This window comes from Dryas octopetala, chromosome 1 (assembly GCF_963921425.1).
Source record: "Dryas octopetala chromosome 1, drDryOcto1.1, whole genome shotgun sequence".
Lineage (NCBI taxonomy): Eukaryota > Viridiplantae > Streptophyta > Magnoliopsida > Rosales > Rosaceae > Dryas > Dryas octopetala.
This window is the reverse complement of record NC_141366.1, coordinates 30,552,870-30,571,169: the sequence shown is the minus strand read 5'-3', so window position 1 is coordinate 30,571,169 and position 18,300 is coordinate 30,552,870. Positions and strand designations below refer to the sequence as shown.

Here is an 18,300-nt window from a genome sequence, read left to right as displayed (position 1 = left end):
GAGGCCCAAGACTTATAAGCACATATGCTAAGCCTTAGTTTTCCGATGTGAGACATTGCTCCACATTACTCTCAACACGCTCCCGCACGTGTGGCGATATTTTAAGCCTTACACGTGAACAAATTATATTGGGTGACGTGGGAACACGTGTGACCGTTGGGCCTTACACGCGGATAACCAAGCTCTGATACCATGATAGAATTAGAGCATCCAACCCAAAACCAATTGGCAATGGGTGGAGAGGCCCAAGACTTATAAGCACATATGCTAAGCCTTAGTTTTCCGATGTGGGACATTGCTCCACATTACTCTCAACAGTGTATAGGTGGAGCTGATTGACTAATTGTTGATGCGGCTGTTGAACTTGCATCCACTACTACTATTCTTAGCAAAGCCAACCAATTTCCATGGGAATCCTCCCTCCATTAAACAACTAATGCTTAGTTGTTTAAGCTATTAGCCACCAACTACCCTCTAATGTACTGTTAGTTGTACAGATTGAGGTGGCTAATACTCAATACATGCCAATGCAAAAATTTCGGTTGCTGCAAAGATCAAATCTGACATTGATGTAGACAAGGGGACATTGATGTAGACATGGGCTTAAGCAACTAACATGAACTTTTGTTGGTGATTTAGTGAAATTAAATATATAATAAAAAACTGATTAGCCATGCCTTATTAAACCAAAGATGATTGGTTTGACAGTGATCCTCACCATTGCTGTTAGAGTTGGTTAAACATGGCAATCTGGAAATTATTGGTTGATTAAATGGTTACACTAATGACAAACAGTGGATTCATTACTTGAATAAGCTGCATTGAAACTATTGTATTTGCTGAATTGATTTTGTGGCTAATAAAATCATCATAGAACATACATTCCAAAAAGACCAAATGGGAAGCTAATCAAATGAAACTTGTTTTCCAAACATAAGGATAAACATATATATTCATATTGCTGAGTGCCAGAGGAATTACAAACATTGCTGCTGCAAATACTATCTCTAAAGCATTTCTCTTATATGAACAACTACTTAAAAAGTTTGCATACACTAACCATTAATTACAACCTGAAAATGCAAGTTTCATCCCTGATGAAAGTAACACAGCAGACTTGACCAACCATACGCTAGGATGCCCAAAAGAAGTACACTTGGTATTATATATTTGGCCAACAAGCTAATATATATTAGCAAGTGTTACTATCCAAAATAAGTTTCAAAAACAAAAGTGTTGCAGCAGATATATTGAAGTCTAGCTATCACACACCTCTCTGGCAGTATCACCAACCATTTCACTTCCGAGAGGCAAAGTTCCCCCCACTAGCAGCTGACAGCCTTCCGTGCTGACTTGTGCCTTCATTTGGAGAGGAGGAAGCATTCAGAAAACCACCACGATAGGACATATTTGCAGCAGAGGGGTTATGAGCATCACAAACTGGAAGTGGTCGTTGAAGCTGTGGTTGGGAACACTTTGCTAAGACTTGTAGTGATGCACCCAAGCTTCCTTGCGTGCTTCCAGTAGGCGAAACAGTATTCCTGAAGTAATTGTCAAGAGCACTTGTTACACGAGTCTCAAAGTGCATCTCCATGTACTGCTGCTACCTCTGCAGATGCATAATCTTCTCTTCATGCATGTTTCGAACTCGCTCCATATATGAGGGATAAGCATAACATGGTTGAACTTGTAAGAATGGTTGAGAAATTAATATTGAAATGCTGATACAATATTCTTGCAATTTACCATAAAGACTCATGTCATAATTAAGGGCAGTCTACTCAACTAACACTAAAAAAACCATATAACCAACAAAATTAAAGAAATACAAAAAGCTAGAAGAAAAAGGCTGTAAAACTTTAACATACCTTGGGAGTACAAACTCTGCAATATACTTGGTCATGTTTGTGTAGACAGCCCTACTTAGACAATATATCTGGTATACATACCTACGAAGACAATATATACATGAGAAACACTTAAAAAATGTAAAACAAAGCAGCTAAGTTGTGCCAAGTAAATCAATCCACAACCAAGCTCAGCAAGTGTCTTGTCCAATTAGTGTTGTCTTTCACAACTTTGTAACTAGCCTTGCCTAACAGCAAAGTACTGCAAATAAATGCATTGAAGTGTAAGCATAATATATTTAGTGGATCATATAACCAAATTTGTCAAATAGATTAACTAAAAAAAATGTAAGAAAATTACCTGTACATCTAAAGCCAGTGGCTGCCAATATCTAAGGCAAGCAATTAATTAGAGAATAACTAAGCCAGGTCTGCATTAATATGCAAGAAAACTTACATGACTGAGCATTCGGGGAGCAAAGCTCTCCATCAGTGCTATCCACTACAAATATAAGACCCTGGTGGAAACCATATGCATACACACCACATAAGTATTTGTTTACATTCATGATTGGGGCATATATCAACATCTCATTGTGTTCACACACATTCATGAACATGCTTTTGATCGAAATTTTGTTTGCTATAAGATAAAGATTTAGAGGGGTAGAATAATCCAATTTCGTAAAAAGATATTAATTAAGAATAAAACCCCTACCCAAACCATAACCCATCATTGACAAAGTCACAAAACCCCAATTCCCAAATATAAAAAAAATCCTAACTCCCAAAATTTCAGAGACAGTAAGCTAAGCCACCAATCAGAAATATAGATAAATGAATAAGCTAAAATCAGTAATTGAAGACCCTAAATCAAACCCTTAACCCATGAGTCATTGAATCCCCAAATCAAAACCCTAACCCAAAATCCCTAATTTGAAATTTCAGAGATGAGACATACCTTTTGATTTTGTGAGAGATGAGAGTGAGAGATGAGATCGAGAGTGAGATCGAGCCTCGTGGGTGTGGGTGGCCTCGAGACTGGGATAGAGGCGAGATCGAGAGTTCGAGAGTGAGATCGAGAGAAATCGCGACTGGGTACTGGCTGGGTGTTTCTAGAAATGGGAGATCGCAACTCGCGAGTGACTAAGTGAGAGCTGAGAGTGAGAGTTTTTCAGTTGACTCATATATGCTGTGATGATGAGAGAGAGGGAGGGAGAGAGGAAGATTTTGGGAGTGGTCATGTCGCCATCGGCCGTCGGACGAGAGAGTTCTCGCCGGAGAAGATGATCGGTGCTGGGAGAGGGAAGAGAGAGACCACAGACAGAGCTAGATCGAGAAGAGAGAAATGTGAGAGTCAAGAGAGAGCAAAAATTTAAGTAGGAAAAAAAAAATATCAGGTGTGTTTGAGTGTTAGGACAAAAAAAATTATAAGTGATTTGTCCAGAAATTTCAATGCGACTTACTGGAGGTCCAGTCCTCAAAGGAGAGAACCGGTTCTTAAGCCCAGAAATTTCAAAGCGAGTTACTGGAGTCCGGTCCTCAACTGGTGAAGTTCGGTCCTTAAGCCTTAAAAACAAACACGAGTTTACTGGAGGACCGGTCGTCAATCCTAGTTTAATTTCTCAAACACCAATATTTTTTAATTTTTATAAAATGTAATTCAATCTAACCTCCTACAATATTTGTTTTCACATAAAAACAAATTTCAACCACAAACAAATTTCAGCCAAAAACAAATTCACAATCCATAAATTTACAATTTACAACCAATTTACAATTTACAATCCATAAATTCCATAAATTTACAATCCATAAATTCCAATTTACAATCCATAAATTCCATCAGTTGTGAAAAGATAAAGTTTCTGGTATGATAGAGCTACACACACAGTAAGCAACTAGTTTAGGAACCAATAATCATCTGTTGATCCTATTAACAAACCTTACCCATGAAATAGTTGTCAATCAAACCCACGTTGCCAGATGCCTGCAATTAGTTAATTCCTTCATCAGTTACAAGGTGGGCGGCGGCTCATATTGGTGGTAGCATAAGTTGCTATGGATTTATCTTCTCACTAACCATGTATTTGAATGAAATTTGGTTGTTTAACAGGGAAACAAAAGAGGGATCGGTCTGAAAACAATGGTGAGGAAGGAAAGAGTTGTCAGAAAATATAAGGCTACCAATTCACCAACGGATAGATATTAGTTGGGCCAACATATCAATAGCCAAAATAATAACATATTTACAACTTTAACCCTCACAGAAACTATTTTTCACTTTAGTTATAACTGTGGTAACTATGTTTTAGTGGAATTAGGTGGCTCATGTCAGCCACAGTAAATAGTGCACTTTTTGGAGAATAACACAAACTAACTTAAACATTAGTTATGATATTAGTTGGCTTTGCTAAGATTTTGTAGTAGTGATCCCATGGGCATAACGTGTTCACTAGCTGCACACCATGACAAAAATCGATGCTTTGTGGAGACCGTTTCTGGTGTGCCTTTCTCTCTACTTCAATAATATCTTTGAAATCATGGTATCTATAAAAGTGTAGTGCAGTTTACTTAAACTTGGGAGTGTGTGGCTACAAAAAACACAAAAAGGAGTGTGTTCATCAACCATGAAAAGGGAGTGTGGCCAATTTCATTTCTTTTTACCGTTGTTTCTTTTTTCACATGAAATTTCAAAAGGGAGTCGTAATTCTGTTTGAAAGATGGAACAAGGATTTACATGATGACCAGTTTACATAAGAGAAAAGAAAATGTTTTAAGCATCCTTTTCAGGGAGGAAAAAAAGTCAGTAAAATGTTGAAATGTGTCAGGTTCTAGTAGTCTTGGTGTGTGTATTCTAAAAGTAACATGGTTAGAAATACAGACATTCCTTGAGAACTTCATCAAGTATGGGTACTACATAGTTAGATGATATAGATGTTAGCCATGGGGTTGGAAGATATATGGTTTGTACTTTGTGCTTCTTTTTGGGGAATTAATCTGTCCTCAGTTTGGTGTTGATCAACTTGTGGGACAAGAAATACAATAAGGAAACATAACACAATGAGAAAAGCTAATACAACAAGTACAAGTAATTGTAATCCTAGAAAAACTAGGACTCACTTAACACAACTTCCATTCAAAATTAGTGCATGGTTTGTTTTAATGTCATTTGGTTTCTCAGGAACCTTTCCTATTACTGTATATGGTGCTTTCCTACCCCGACATATATTCTATCATCTTCATGCTGCTTTGTGTGCATATCTGCGGTGCCTTTTTGTTTCTGCATGTGTGTGTGCTGGTCACGTGGCCATCATTTGATGTAATACTAGAAGATCAGGTTTCTCTTCACTCCACTGCTGAAGCTTAAAAAGTCAACAAAAATGTTTGCACGTAACTTATACAAATTTTTTTTTGGCTTCGCAATTTCAATCCAATTTTTTTTATCAATAGCCCTAACATACTTTTTATACCCATCTTCATTTTAGAAAATGCTAAAACTTATTACTTATTAGTATACTCAACATATTTTCTTAAACTACCTTTATTAAAATCCAACATTACACCCAATAATTTTACTAAACATACCCAACAAACACACCCGATAAACACACCCAACATCTCCTTCACATCGTCATAACCTGCCGTTTCCGACGCCGACGTCTTCCTTAAGAACCAGAAACCTCTTCATCTTCCACACCGAATAATAATTTTATAATAATTGAAGAAAATTATATATATTAATCAAAATAGTATGTGGAAATTTAGAATGTCAGCAAAGGGTTGAAGAGTACGTGAGGGACTCTCAGAGGAGAGAGGGTTCCGTAGGTGATTCCATATTTCCATGTGAAGAAAAAGTAAAGGTCTTCCCCTTGAACTACCGAAATTACCCCAACTGAGAGGCACACCAACAACATAAGCATCACAGAACCCATCTCTCTATATAATTCTTATACATGGCCAGAGTCAATATTGTACAGTGTTGGTCATCATTCATTATATATGAACACGATCCTAACATTTCTCTTGGTCGGCTTCCTTGAAATTTATGCAGTAAAATTTACGGTACAAATGCAAACTTGTCTAATCACTTTTTATCAAATTATTCATCCCAGTTCTTTTTCCAACTTCCTTAAATAGTAAGACTCAGAGTATTTTGTAATTTCAGTTTCTTAAATGTTAAAGAGGAGAGGTGTGTAAAACTGTTGGAGAGATAAAATTAAATTTAATATTAACAATGCAATATTCAATAAAAAAATTACGTATTTATTTTACGTATATCTTAAAGTAGTAACAATTCAATATTCAATATTTATTTTACGTATATCTTAAATTTAATAGTAACTTGTTCATACCATTTGACTAATTCTAATCTCGTGATTTGAAATATTTAAAGTAGTTTGAAAAGATTCAGAATAATTAAGGCTAGAAATTTATATTTAAGTTTTGTTTATATATCTTAATTTTTTTTTATTAACCGACCCCTTTCAAAAGAAATAAGAACCAATGAAGTGGAGATGTTGGGCATATAGAGGTGTTGGGTATATTAATGGTGTTGGGTAAATTATTTTAAAATTTTAAAATTAAATATTTATCCTTAATAGTCAATTTACATTAGATTAAAATTAAAAATTAATCTTTCATTCAATTGCTAAAACTAAGGAATAAAATTTCGGGTTTCGAGAAAATTTTGATGGAAATTTCGATGGAAATTTCGACCGAAATTTTGAAGATTTTTAAATTTCGACAGAAATTAGATGGAAATGACGGAAATTGTTATCAAAATACGAAAATTTTGAATGAAACTTTACCATATGTTTATTTAACATATTATCTACTAAATTGATAAAAAACATTGAAGAAATCAAATTATATAGTAGGTTTCATATGATATAAGGTGAATATAATGCGCGCTGGAGTAAATACTGTTAAATAAAATTAGTATAATGAATAAACAAAATTAGTATATTCTTTATACTGTATAATTTAATTATACACTAAAATCTAAAATCTAAACCCTAATACTCTATATATTCTATATACCATAATACTCTTTATACTCTATAATCTATACATTAAACCCTATATACTCTATATTTTTTAAAATATTAGGTTTTAAGCCCTTTAGGATACTTTTAATTATTTTTTTATATAGAAATGTATTAAAGTTTAAGGTTTAAAATAACTAAAAGAAATCTCAAACATTTTTTTTTTCCAATTGCCCAAAGGCCCCCAAACCCCCCCTCATTTTTTTTTTCTTTCCTTACTTTTTTTCCTCGTGCCTCTCTCTTCAGCCTTTTTTTTTTCTTTTTTTTTTATCTTTCCTTCTTTTTTTCCCGTGTCTCTTATCTAGCCAAGCTTTGTCTTCACTAAGTGTAACAACCCAAATTTTGGCTTATGCTAATTTTGTTACTTAAATTTTTTAATTTTGTTTTAAGGTTTGTTTAAAGGAATTAGAAATTTCTTTAAATTTATTTTAACTAATTTAGACCTTTGGTTGTGGTTCTAGAGCTTAGTTGTGTGGAAATGAATTTTAGAAAATGAAAATTCAAGAATTTGACGATTATTATTTTTTTCAGAATTAAATTATAAGAGTAGGATTTTTCATAATTTTTTTGAAAGCAATTTGACTATTTTGAGGTTATAGGAAATTAGTGCTCATCAATACGAGTCCGTATAATTTTTCAGTGAATTATTTGGAGTCTCGAGCTATTTTTGGTGAATTTCTGAAGTTGGAGAAAATAGAAAATATGAAAATTTCGATAATTTCGATAAATTTCGATAAATTTCGATAAATTTCGGTGAAATCTTTCCGAAAAATTATTAAACATGTGTTTTGATTTCGATATCCTAAAAAAACGAAATTTTCGGCAAAATTTAACCGAAAATTTTGAAATTTAATTCCTTGGTTAAAATCAAGGAATGAAATTTCGCCGAAATTTTCGTTTTTTTGGGATACCGAAATTTTATCATATATCCCTTATTTTTCGTAAAAATTTCGGTAATTTCGCCGAAATTTTGCTTAAATTTCGCCCGAAATTTCGATTATAGAGCTAGTGTGTTTTTTGTAAAATTTCTCCAAATTTCGTCGAAATTTGGCGAAATTTGGGCGAAATTTGGCGAAATTTCGCTGCAACTAGTGCCGAAGCCACAAACCCAATCTTCACTAAGTCAGTCTAACATTCCAGCGGCAAACACCAGAGGGAGAGAGGGGAGGAAAGGTGAGCTGGCCTCGTCGCCAAAGGTCGTCGGAGGCGGCAGATCGAAGGGTGAGTGAGGAGGGAGGAGAGAGAAAAGATCGGGGAAGGAGAGGATGTCAGGGAGAGAGAGGAGGAAGAGGAGGAAGAAGGAAGGAAGAAATCATGGAGGGAGAGGGAGGAGAGAAGACTGTGCGCAGGGAGAGAGAAATGAGGGAAAAGGAAGAAAGTCACTGCAAGGAGGAAGAAGTCACGGGCAAGGAGGAAAGGAAGGAAAGGAAGGAAAGAAGAAAAAAGAAAAGGAAGGAAAGAAAAGAAAGAAAAGAAAAAAAAGGAAAGAAAAAAAAAAGAAAAGGAAGGAAAAAAAAAGGAAAGAAAAAAAAAAAGAAAAGGAAGGAAAAAAAAAGAAAAAAAAGGAAAGAAAAAAAAAAGAAAAGGAAAAAAAAAGAAAGGAAAAGGAAAGGAAAAAGAAAAGGCTTTTGGGTTGATTGGGGTTTGGAGCCTTTGAGCAATTGGAAAGAAAAAAAAAAAGAGTTTGAGGTTTTGTTTGAGTTTTGGTTTGGCTCTTTTGGAGTTTCACTTAGTTGTTTTTAAATCATAAACCCTAATATATTTTTATATAAAAAATAATTAAAAATACCCTAAAAAGTCTAAACTCTAATATCTTATATCATATCATAAATAATATAAAGTATATAAAGTTTAGTGCATAGATAATATAGAATATACTAATTTCATTTAACAATATTTACTTCCAGCGCGCATTATATTCATCTTATATCACATGAAATTTATTATATAATTTGGTTTCTTTAATATTTTTTTATCAATGTAGTAAATAATATGTTAAATAAACATATGGTCAAGTTTCATTCAAAATTTCCGTATTTTGATAGCAATTTTTGTCGTTTTTGTCTAATTTTGTCGAAATCGAAATTTTTATCGAAATTTCCGCGAAAATTTTCATCGAAATTTTCATCGAAAATTTACTCGAAACCGAAATTTTACTCCTTGGTTAAAATTACTGATAAAAAAATTGAGTCCAAAAAACAGCACCCATTTTTTTTTTGCAGTATCTGGTAGTATAGCTGTTTTATGCGTCGCATCATTGTGTCCAGGTTCTGTTCTATTGTCATTTTCCAGATTTATTACAGCATCTATGTTTGCAATGGCATTCAAACATGCATCTTGAGGCAAGAGGAATTCAGCCAGCTGTCAATGTGAATCAGTTTAATGAACCCACAAATACTTATAAGTAACGAACATGTTTGTATAATTGTATCTCTTTGAGCCTTTCGGTTATAGGCATGCGATTAATGATTCCATATCTAACCATTTCTTTGATTACTAGTTGAAGGGAACGGCAGAACAGGTTAATACCTTTGGAGGAACAAAACTATAATCCAGTCAAGGATATAAGAAACTATTAATTGCTGTGAGCCAAAATTCTGCTGTTCATATAAATAGACGCCAAAAATACAATGTCCAACAGCCCAAAGACTGCGTTGAAAATCACATATTCTAATGTCTGACCTCATCGATGCCGCAAAAGAATTATAATCAATTCAAAATTTCTCTGGAATTGGTTTGGTAACTTATCGTTAACACTAGTATTTCTCTGGAATTCAAAATCAGATCGCCGACCATCACCTAGTCTTTACATTATTGTGACTCAGTCTCCTGAGCTCAACGTTTCCAGAGTCGACCTTGCTGCTTCTGTTCGTGCATTTGCCTACAATATCATTAGAACTTTGTGAAGTAAGAATTTGTGGTAACTTTTAACATCATAAAGTGACAAAGATGGATTCTTAAACATTGCCCATAAATAAATCATTCCATTCTTTTTTGGCACAAATCAGAATCACAAACCTGGGCAACCTGTGCATATGCACACACATCACATAATAATAAAAACAGTAATGAATCTCAGACACCGCTTACCAAAATTTCTAATTGGGGGAGGGGGGTGGGGTGGGTTCATGTTCTAACAGCTTGGTCTTGTGACTTTTTAATGTAGAACTAAGTGAAAACAAACAAGTATATTATACAAAGATTAAACACACATTAGGAATATACTTCACCTCTGATGTTCCTTGGAACGCCTAATAAACTCTGCTGGAATATCACGCCCTTCATATGATGCTAATACTTGCCTGATATCTGCTGGAGGATTACGGGCAACAACTGCACATAAACCAAGCACAAGCAGGTGGTAATGCATTTCTCACAAGCTTCATGAGTTTTTTTTTTTTTTTGGCCAATCACAAGATTCATGAGTTGATTTAACATAAACATAATGAATAAAAGTAATAGAGGAGATACTCATGCTAGATAACAAATGAAAATTACAGAAGACTTACATTCAAGAAATGGAATGAAATCCAAAAGAGCTGTGTCATCCAACTCAAACTTATATGGCTTTATTACGGCACCATTTTCAGGCTGAAGGCTATTTTCTCGTGCATGAGCACTCAGATAGATGATCTTTTTTGGATCTCTGTTAAGTTTTGAAAGGTCCTGCAAGAGAACTAAATCTAATATACCTTGCTAATCACACATGTCAAAACCAAATACTTCCTTAACACATGTGAATTACCCAAGAAAACAGGGCATTGAACATCATTTAATGAAACAGGAAGTTACCAACCAACATACCCTATAATGTATACCATTCTGATACTTCGTGGCAGCCTTTCCTAGCCTATGTCTTACACAATGCTTTGTGTCCAGTCTCTCCATTACAGGATCTACATACTACATATACCGAGAGAAAGTGAGATGCTACTAGTCATTATTAATTTCCCAAAAAAAGGGTAGTGACCAGGTAAAAGTGAGATACTAAAATACCATATTTGAATAGTCAGAATACACAATAATTTCATAAAACTGAGCAAGATGTTCCAAGAAAGCATCAACTCCAGGCCTTTTGATAGTCTGCCAGCCTTTTTCTCGCTTTATATGCCAAAAAAGAAATATCATTGTAAGTAACCACACCAAAAAACAAAAAAGAATTGTCAAGGCATAAGGATTGTCACTTTTAGATGGCATGAACAAAGATGGTGAAAAATTCAATGGTAAGATTACATATACAAATACATTGGACTACTAAATAAATCTTCTCAGAGATGTCAAATCTTGCCAGTCTGAAAGAATGCCACTTTTGTAAATTGGAGAAATAAAAATGCCACAACCATTTTCCAGTCCTAGCCTTACCGTCCAATAAGAGTAAAGTAATGTCTCCTGTAGATCCAAAACAAGTGTAAAAACATGTTGCTCCATGGGATGCAAATCTGGAAGAAGCTTTTCTGAGTATGGTTCAGTATAACCCTATAAAAGATAAAAAAAGAAAAATTCGTGGTCAAACAAACCAAAATTTTTTTGGTAAGCATAAAACAAACCCAAATAATGACATCATAATGTGTTGAAGTAGATAACCAAAAATGAAAAGAAAATACACACTCGAATTTGTTCTTCAATCGTCCTCCTTGCATCGAGGTAAACTTCAGCTGCTTTAGCAGACACTGAAATTTTGGAGACAAAAAGAATCAGCATACTGTCAGTAACAATATAATACTATAATCAAAAAGATAGTTTGTTTTTGGTCGTAAGAAAGAAGTTGCAAATGTTATCAATTCATGTGCTGCTAAACCTCAAGCCCATCAAGTGACAAGTTCCAACAAAATAAGCTCTGTCAAATTATATAGCCAAGGAGTGGGCACTAATACGCAAAATGATGTTTCTCAAAACAGTTCTTAACCATCATACTATATACAAATAATATGTTTAAGTAAACATGCCTGCCTATTTACTTCTTTGTGATAAAGAGTTGGATCAAAAGCTTAAATCATTAGTGCTATCATTTTTTGATGGTGGTTACCAAGCTATAATTACTACAAATTAAAATAAAAAATAAAAGATAATTGAGGTTAATCAATACATACTCTAAGTAAAAGGTTCATGAATGAAGTGAACTAATAGCAGCAAAAATTAATAGAAAGATTAAACAAACTGCTCGGACAGTGCGGCACACAAATGTAGTTCAGGAACCACACCTGTAATTGCAGAAGAGTAGACCTGACTTTTAAATTTCTGCAGAAGAAATCGATAACAAAATGTTAATCTACGAATTCCACCCCTTCCAATAACAAAGTTAATGACGATGATATAGCACATCACCAGTACTAAGGGCCCACAACTTCATACAGTGGGAACTAAATGAAACCTACCACTTGTGTGTCTTGTATAGCTGATAGACTAGAACACAGTTAATGAGCGACCAGTGCATGCAATGCAATGTTGTTTATATAGCGTTTGATATCAAAACCAAAACCGGATAGGCAGATACAATCATTGTTGTTTTTTTTTTTTTAAAAGGACACATAAAGATCCTAAGGCGTGGTTTTGTCGTTTTTAGAACTGAGTTTCCAGACACAATCTTGAAAACAACAGACAATATCTTAAAATAAAAAGAGTCTGTTTTCATCATTTTCAATGAGTTTCTATCTGAAAACTCTCAAATTAATGTATCTCTTTCTCTAACCAAAGATCACTTCTCTCTTGTAAAACTAAAGCTCTCATCTCTACCTTGGATTGAAGGAATGCAGAGGATGAAAAAATACTGATCATAGTTGATGCTTGCTACTTTTTTCACAACAAAGAAAGCTCTCTCAACATCACTGTTTTCGTTTTAGTTTTGGTAAAATCTGGGATGGAAAGGTGGAGAATGTTACACTCTTGCATGCAAGGTTTCTAATGTTCTAATTTCTTCAGTCAGTCAACTACCAATAGTGGATGGTCGACTGCCTTTGATCCAGACCCCAGTCCCAATGAGGTTACTGATTCATTTGAAATTCAGGGATATCTCGGCCCAATATTTACACATGGCAGCCAGCTGGGGTTTTTAGTCAACTGGCCTATATGGAAGTTGACAGTCTTAGGTGCCTTTTTTGGCAGTCCACTAGGAGAGCTTGAAACACGAGAAGTATTTTGCCAAAAACTGGTGCTTCACCAAATTCTAACTTACCAGTGGACCTCACTGTGTGTGATGTCACACCTGTTGACCTTTAGGCCAGTAGACTCACTCCAGGTTATCCTAATACTAGGCCCACACTAACATAAATCTAAACTGGTTGACAATCTCTGATAGCCTCAACCTTTTCGCCATTTTGGCTTCATGAGGTCCTCATGTTGCCTGCTTATTCTTGATGTCATCGTGAATACTGCTAGAATCTGAAGCTATGTGTGCACATCAGGAATTTTCCAGTTGTAAGTGTCTAACACTCACATGATGTACATTAAAACCAATATAAATTGACAATTAAATTTTTTCCAAACATGTGAACCATAGAGCTTACCTCTGGCACCTGGCTTTCTCTGGTGCATATTAGCTTCCAAATATATATCCATATTCTTACTGGTCTCAGACATGTTTCATAGTTCACTAAATTTGAAAACAATTTTTGAATTTAATATCAAACATGTTTTCAAATATTAAGAATATTAAAATACAACCTAAATTTTCCGATAGAATCCTAGTTTTTTTGAAATTTGTTTCAGATCACAAAACAAAAAAAGCATTGCACTTTGTTCTCTCTCTTCCTCCTCTCTTTTTTCAAGTTAAGTTACTTGAATATAATTGTTATGCACAGCTATCAAATAATTTGCAACTTATGTCAAAAAATCAAAGAAAAATATCGTGCACAGCTAAGTAAATGCATTTCTAAAACAAAGTTCCAAGTCAAACTCACATCCAAAGCAGGTGCATCATCTTCGGTCTTTATACTCAAGCACGCTTCTCGGAGAGCCTTTGTCTTTTTATCTATTTCATCCAAAGGGTAAGCTGCAAAACAAATGGAAATTCAAAATTCACTCTCCCTCTTTCACCAAGAAACAGAAGACCCACCACATCACCAATAAAGCCAATATTACCAACACAAAGCTTTTCTGTTTAGCCCAAACCCACATCAAATTTCGCTTCTACAAGCCAAAAGAGAAGAAAAATTTCACAATCAAAATCAATCCCAACTGTTACAATTCTGCATTGTTCGATAAACTCACCGAGTAATGAAAATTCCTCATCATGAATTAATCTAAACCACCCAATACTACGCTTTTCTTATTCATTTCAGTCAAAACCCACATCAAATTACGCTTCCAAATACCAAAAAACAAAAACACAACACATAAAAAGTGAACCAAATTTGCAAACCAGCATAGCTCATACCATAGGAGACATAACCAACTGTAGCAGTGGCTCCAGTGAGAGCGCCAATGATCGAGTACTTAAGCAATTTCCATCCCTTGCTACTTGAAGCGGTCGAAGCCGGGGTGCTTGGTGGTGGTGGTGGTGGAGGAGGAGGAGGAGGATTGAGATCGGAGACTATTGCTTGGGCCGAGATGAGGGGCTCTTTGGGAGGGGTTGAAGCCACATCGGAGCTCAATAGGCGTCGACTGCGCTTTGGTAGCAATGAGACTAAACGGGAACGAAGCAGTATCGAATACATTGTTAGGGTTTTAGAGGGGTTTTGCTTCTGATCGCTGTGTTGGTTTGGGGTTGAAGTAGGGTTTTGCGCAGAGAGAGAAAGAGAAAGAAAGAAAGGGGGGGTGTTTGGTCATTGGGAATCTTTTGAAACTTTTGAGGGCTAATACTGTGGGGGTGTTTGGATGTCGGTGTTCGTTTTAGTGGGTTCTAGTTTAGTCAAGAAACTCTCTCTTAGTCGTGGCCAAAGAATAAAATTTCGGGTTTCAAGAAAATTTCAATGAAAATTTTGATGGAAATTTCGACGGAAATTTCGAAGATTTTTAAATTTCGATAAAAATTCGACGGAAACGACGGAAATTATTATCAAAATACGGAAATTTTGAATGAAACTTTATCATATGTTTATTTAACATATTATCTACTATATTGATAAAAAACATTGAAAAAAAATCAAATTATATAATAGGTTTCATGTGATATGTGATGAATATAATGCGCGCTGGAGGCAAATACTGTTATAAAAATGTTTCACTAATTAATAATTACTTCAATAACACCTCAATTTTATTTTTACTATAATATTGCCACATGAATTACAAAAGTAATCAATACCACATAGAGTTTCTAGGAGGTTCAAAATTTCCGCTGTCTTCAGTATCATCATGTCCAGAGTAGGTGTAATGTGAAAAATAATCATCCCAAGATACTTCTCCAGCATAATTTTGTATGTAATTGCCAACATGCCAACCATATGGATCAGGAACCTGTTGTGGTTGAATTTGCCCATAAGCATACTCATTTGAAGAGTTTGTCTCTTGTTGTGCCGATGAGTTACTATCAGACTCAATCAAGTAAGGCAGATGTGGTGAGTAGAATATTAGAGGGTTTTGCCCATAATTGTAATTGTCACTTCCTACCCCCATAGAGCCAAAAGTGGTGGATAATGAATCCTCTTCTTCTTGTGCCAAACTCTCATGACCTCTTTGTCTGCGACTATAGTCTTTTCCTATGGCACCAATTCCTGGTCCGGCACGCCTACTCTCATGATCCTCATCTTGTGTTGCATGTGTGTAGTTTGCTTCGACAGAAAATGGGCTCATATACTCTTGAGAATGTCCAGTGACATCTTCATTTCCACCACCACCACCACCACTACCTCTACCTCCACTGTTGGTAGCAGTGCCCGATCTTGTGCTAGAGTTGCCTGATCGAGAAGGATTAGTGGAAATTGGCTCAGTACGATGTGTCGACCTTGGTTGCATAAGTTCATTCAAACTTGTAGTAGGGCTCACCTCCTCATTTAGAACTCTGTCCACATTGATACCTTCCTGACGTGCTTGAGCTGCAATATCAGGGTCTGGATTGCCTGCATCATCATCTAAATGGAGGGGCCTAATCCACTGATAAAGTTGGTTTTCCTCCACATCATCATCCCCTATAGCAGCATCATATATATCCAGCGGATCATATTCATCAACGCGATCCTCCTCTGCTTTCTTGTCTCGAAGTGCAAGCCTCATATTATAGTAGCAATATACCATTTTTTCTAACTTACTATATGAGAGCCTGTTTCGTTGTTTGGTGTGTATGAGTGCGAAAGTGCTCCAGTTTCTTTCACAAGTTGATGATGACGCCGTTTGTGATAAAACGTTGATAGCTAACTTCCTCACAGTAGACGCATCACTCCCATACATGATCCACCATTCACCTGAAATGAAAAATTTGTTTGTGTAAGTGTAACTATAAAAATAAAGAATTAAGTTAATCTAACTAATACAAGTACGATGTATACTCACTAGGAGACATTCGTGATCTAGCGGCCTTTGCAGCTCGCTCTCCGAACATTTTCCGGGCATCTTTAAAATATGTTAACTAGATACAAATACAATACAAATTATACAATATCAATCAAATATATAATTTAAGACAATGAAATTCTATTAAAGTATTAATATTTTTCGTAAGGATTCTTATGGGCCTTATGGCAAATTATTTTTACTTCATTTCCAAATTGGCCAACTTCTGGTGAATAGGGATCCAATTTGGAGAATACGTTGTGCACAGCCCGAATAAGTTCACCATCATCTCCAACGCCGGGTCTATATTGATAGCGAGGATTTAAATAATAGGCTGCAATCATGCATCAAGTAAATATAGAAATACATAATTAGTAATTTAGTTCATTAATTGAAAGCTAAATCAATTAAAAAAAATGCGGAACCAAAATAACAAATAAATTATTGGGTTTCCTACTGCGTGCAAATCATGTTGTAACGTTTTAAACCATCGATCGTTGATGATTTTTATTACCCACCGTGCACCCTGTTTTTTTTCTAGTTCTTCCTTCACGACATGCATCAACTCATAAATTGATCCCATTATAGGATACACTTCTGTGTTGACAATACGTAAAACTACGTAGAGAGGTTCAAACAGACCGCACACCTTATGCACCTGTTGCCAAAAAGAGTGATCAAGAACTATATTTTCAATGGTGATGCCTGCATCTGAACGCCGGAAATTGCTACGACCCCAATCATCACTGGTGAACAATTGCTTCAGCCCCATCATCTTACCATACAAACTATCTAATGCAATATAGTTTGTAGCAAATCGGGTGGCACCAGGACGAACAATATTTCCCTTCGTGATCTCTCGCATCTTTGCCAACAACCAGTTATGGTTGTAAATATAATTCGTGATCATTCTGGCTTTTTTAATCACATTAGCAACCTGCTCTTTCTTCCCCATCTCTTCAAACATTAGATCAATGCAATGTGATACACACGACGTCCAGTATACATTGTATTTGTTTATTAACTTCTTACCTGCTTTGACAAATGCGGAACCATTGTCAGTCACAACTTGAACAACATTCTCCTCTCCAACCTCCGTAATTACATCCTTCAGTAGCCCATAAATATATTTATGATCCTTTATGCAATCTGAAGAATCAACGGACTTAAGGAATACCGACTTCCCTCTTGAGTAGGCCATGAAGTTAATGATAGACAGTTTGGTTGGACCTGTCCAACCATCGCACATGATTGTGCAACCATAAGTTGCCCAATCAGTCTTCAATTTGTTAACATGCTCTTGCATTTCTTGAAACTCCTGGTCCAAAAATCTAGTGCGTATCTGATAGAGTGTTGGAGGTTCCACTCCTACTCCTGCCTGTTGACATTCTATCACCAAATTTTTGAAATGATGAGATGCTGCTTTTGAAGGAGGAACATTTTCATATATGAAGAACTTGCTGATCAAGCGTTGCATCCCATCTTTGATTGACCCTCCGGAAAAGAGATTTTTAACACTCTTTTGGCGTGCTTGAGCTGCCTTGTACAAGCTTGGTGCCACTGGAGGTGTTGGTCGTGAATCTCGTGATTCTCTCATGCTTGATGCTCTTTGTATCTGTGCACCACTACTAGACCCAGAACCTTGTCCCCTATTTGGGATTTTATGTGAGTGTTCCCTCTCCCATTCTGCTGCTCTAGAGGCTCGAAGTGCAGCTCAAAATTCTCTTCGCTCTTGAGGCCCTATATCATCATTATGATCTTCATCATCATCACTCAACTCAATCTGACCTTGTCCTCGAAGCTCTTTTCTGAGCTTTTCCATCCTTTGTATTTTTTTGCTTTTTTGGTGTTGTTTGTGTTGCATCCCTGCAATGATGAATTGTCTCACTTCTGGTGGGACACTATTGCATCGTTGCACATTGTGTCCAGGATCCAAACCACTAAGGCCTTCCACTATGCTGCCGGATTGTGTGACCCAA

At 35.8% G+C, this 18,300-nt stretch overlaps 2 protein-coding genes across 2 annotated transcripts; both read right to left on the bottom strand.

The window, feature by feature from the left end:
- Window positions 1–9,474: 9,474 nt before the first annotated feature.
- On the bottom strand, window positions 9,475–14,632 carry TIM50 (Haloacid dehalogenase-like hydrolase (HAD) superfamily protein). Its single transcript, XM_086228725.1, has 10 exons — window positions 14,268–14,632; window positions 13,792–13,883; window positions 12,097–12,133; window positions 11,504–11,565; window positions 11,258–11,371; window positions 10,892–10,996; window positions 10,700–10,798; window positions 10,405–10,561; window positions 10,126–10,228; window positions 9,475–9,776 (listed from the first exon to the last, which is right to left on the bottom strand). The coding sequence occupies exons 1-10, from the start codon at window positions 14,545–14,547 to the stop codon at window positions 9,731–9,733; spliced, it is 1,095 nt and encodes a 364-aa protein (XP_086084851.1). The 5' UTR covers window positions 14,548–14,632; the 3' UTR covers window positions 9,475–9,730.
- Window positions 14,633–15,130: 498 nt separating this feature from the next.
- On the bottom strand, window positions 15,131–17,813 carry LOC147299688 (uncharacterized). Its single transcript, XM_086229715.1, has 4 exons — window positions 16,780–17,813; window positions 16,525–16,660; window positions 16,322–16,397; window positions 15,131–16,233 (listed from the first exon to the last, which is right to left on the bottom strand). The coding sequence occupies exons 1-4, from the start codon at window positions 17,796–17,798 to the stop codon at window positions 15,131–15,133; spliced, it is 2,334 nt and encodes a 777-aa protein (XP_086085841.1). The 5' UTR covers window positions 17,799–17,813.
- Between the last annotated feature and the right edge of the window lie 487 nt (window positions 17,814–18,300).

What these genes read in the sequence shown, in the direction of transcription:
- LOC147299688 (XM_086229715.1), bottom strand. Translation starts at nt 17,798, where the DNA reads ATGCAACGCTTGATCAGCAAGTTCTTCATATATGAAAATGTTCCTCCT. An exon ending in TTGGCCAATTTGGAAATGAA is followed by an intron (nt 16,398 to 16,524) that starts GTAAAAATAATT and finishes ATTTGTATCTAG; the next exon opens with TTAACATATTTTAAAGATGC. An exon ending in TAGATCACGAATGTCTCCTA is followed by an intron (nt 16,234 to 16,321) that starts GTGAGTATACAT and finishes TTTTCATTTCAG; the next exon opens with GTGAATGGTGGATCATGTAT.
- TIM50 (XM_086228725.1), bottom strand. Translation starts at nt 14,547, where the DNA reads ATGTATTCGATACTGCTTCGTTCCCGTTTAGTCTCATTGCTACCAAAG. An exon ending in TACTTTACTCTTATTGGACG is followed by an intron (nt 10,997 to 11,257) that starts GTAAGGCTAGGA and finishes TGGCATATAAAG; the next exon opens with CGAGAAAAAGGCTGGCAGAC. An exon ending in AGAATGGTATACATTATAGG is followed by an intron (nt 10,562 to 10,699) that starts GTATGTTGGTTG and finishes GTTCTCTTGCAG; the next exon opens with GACCTTTCAAAACTTAACAG.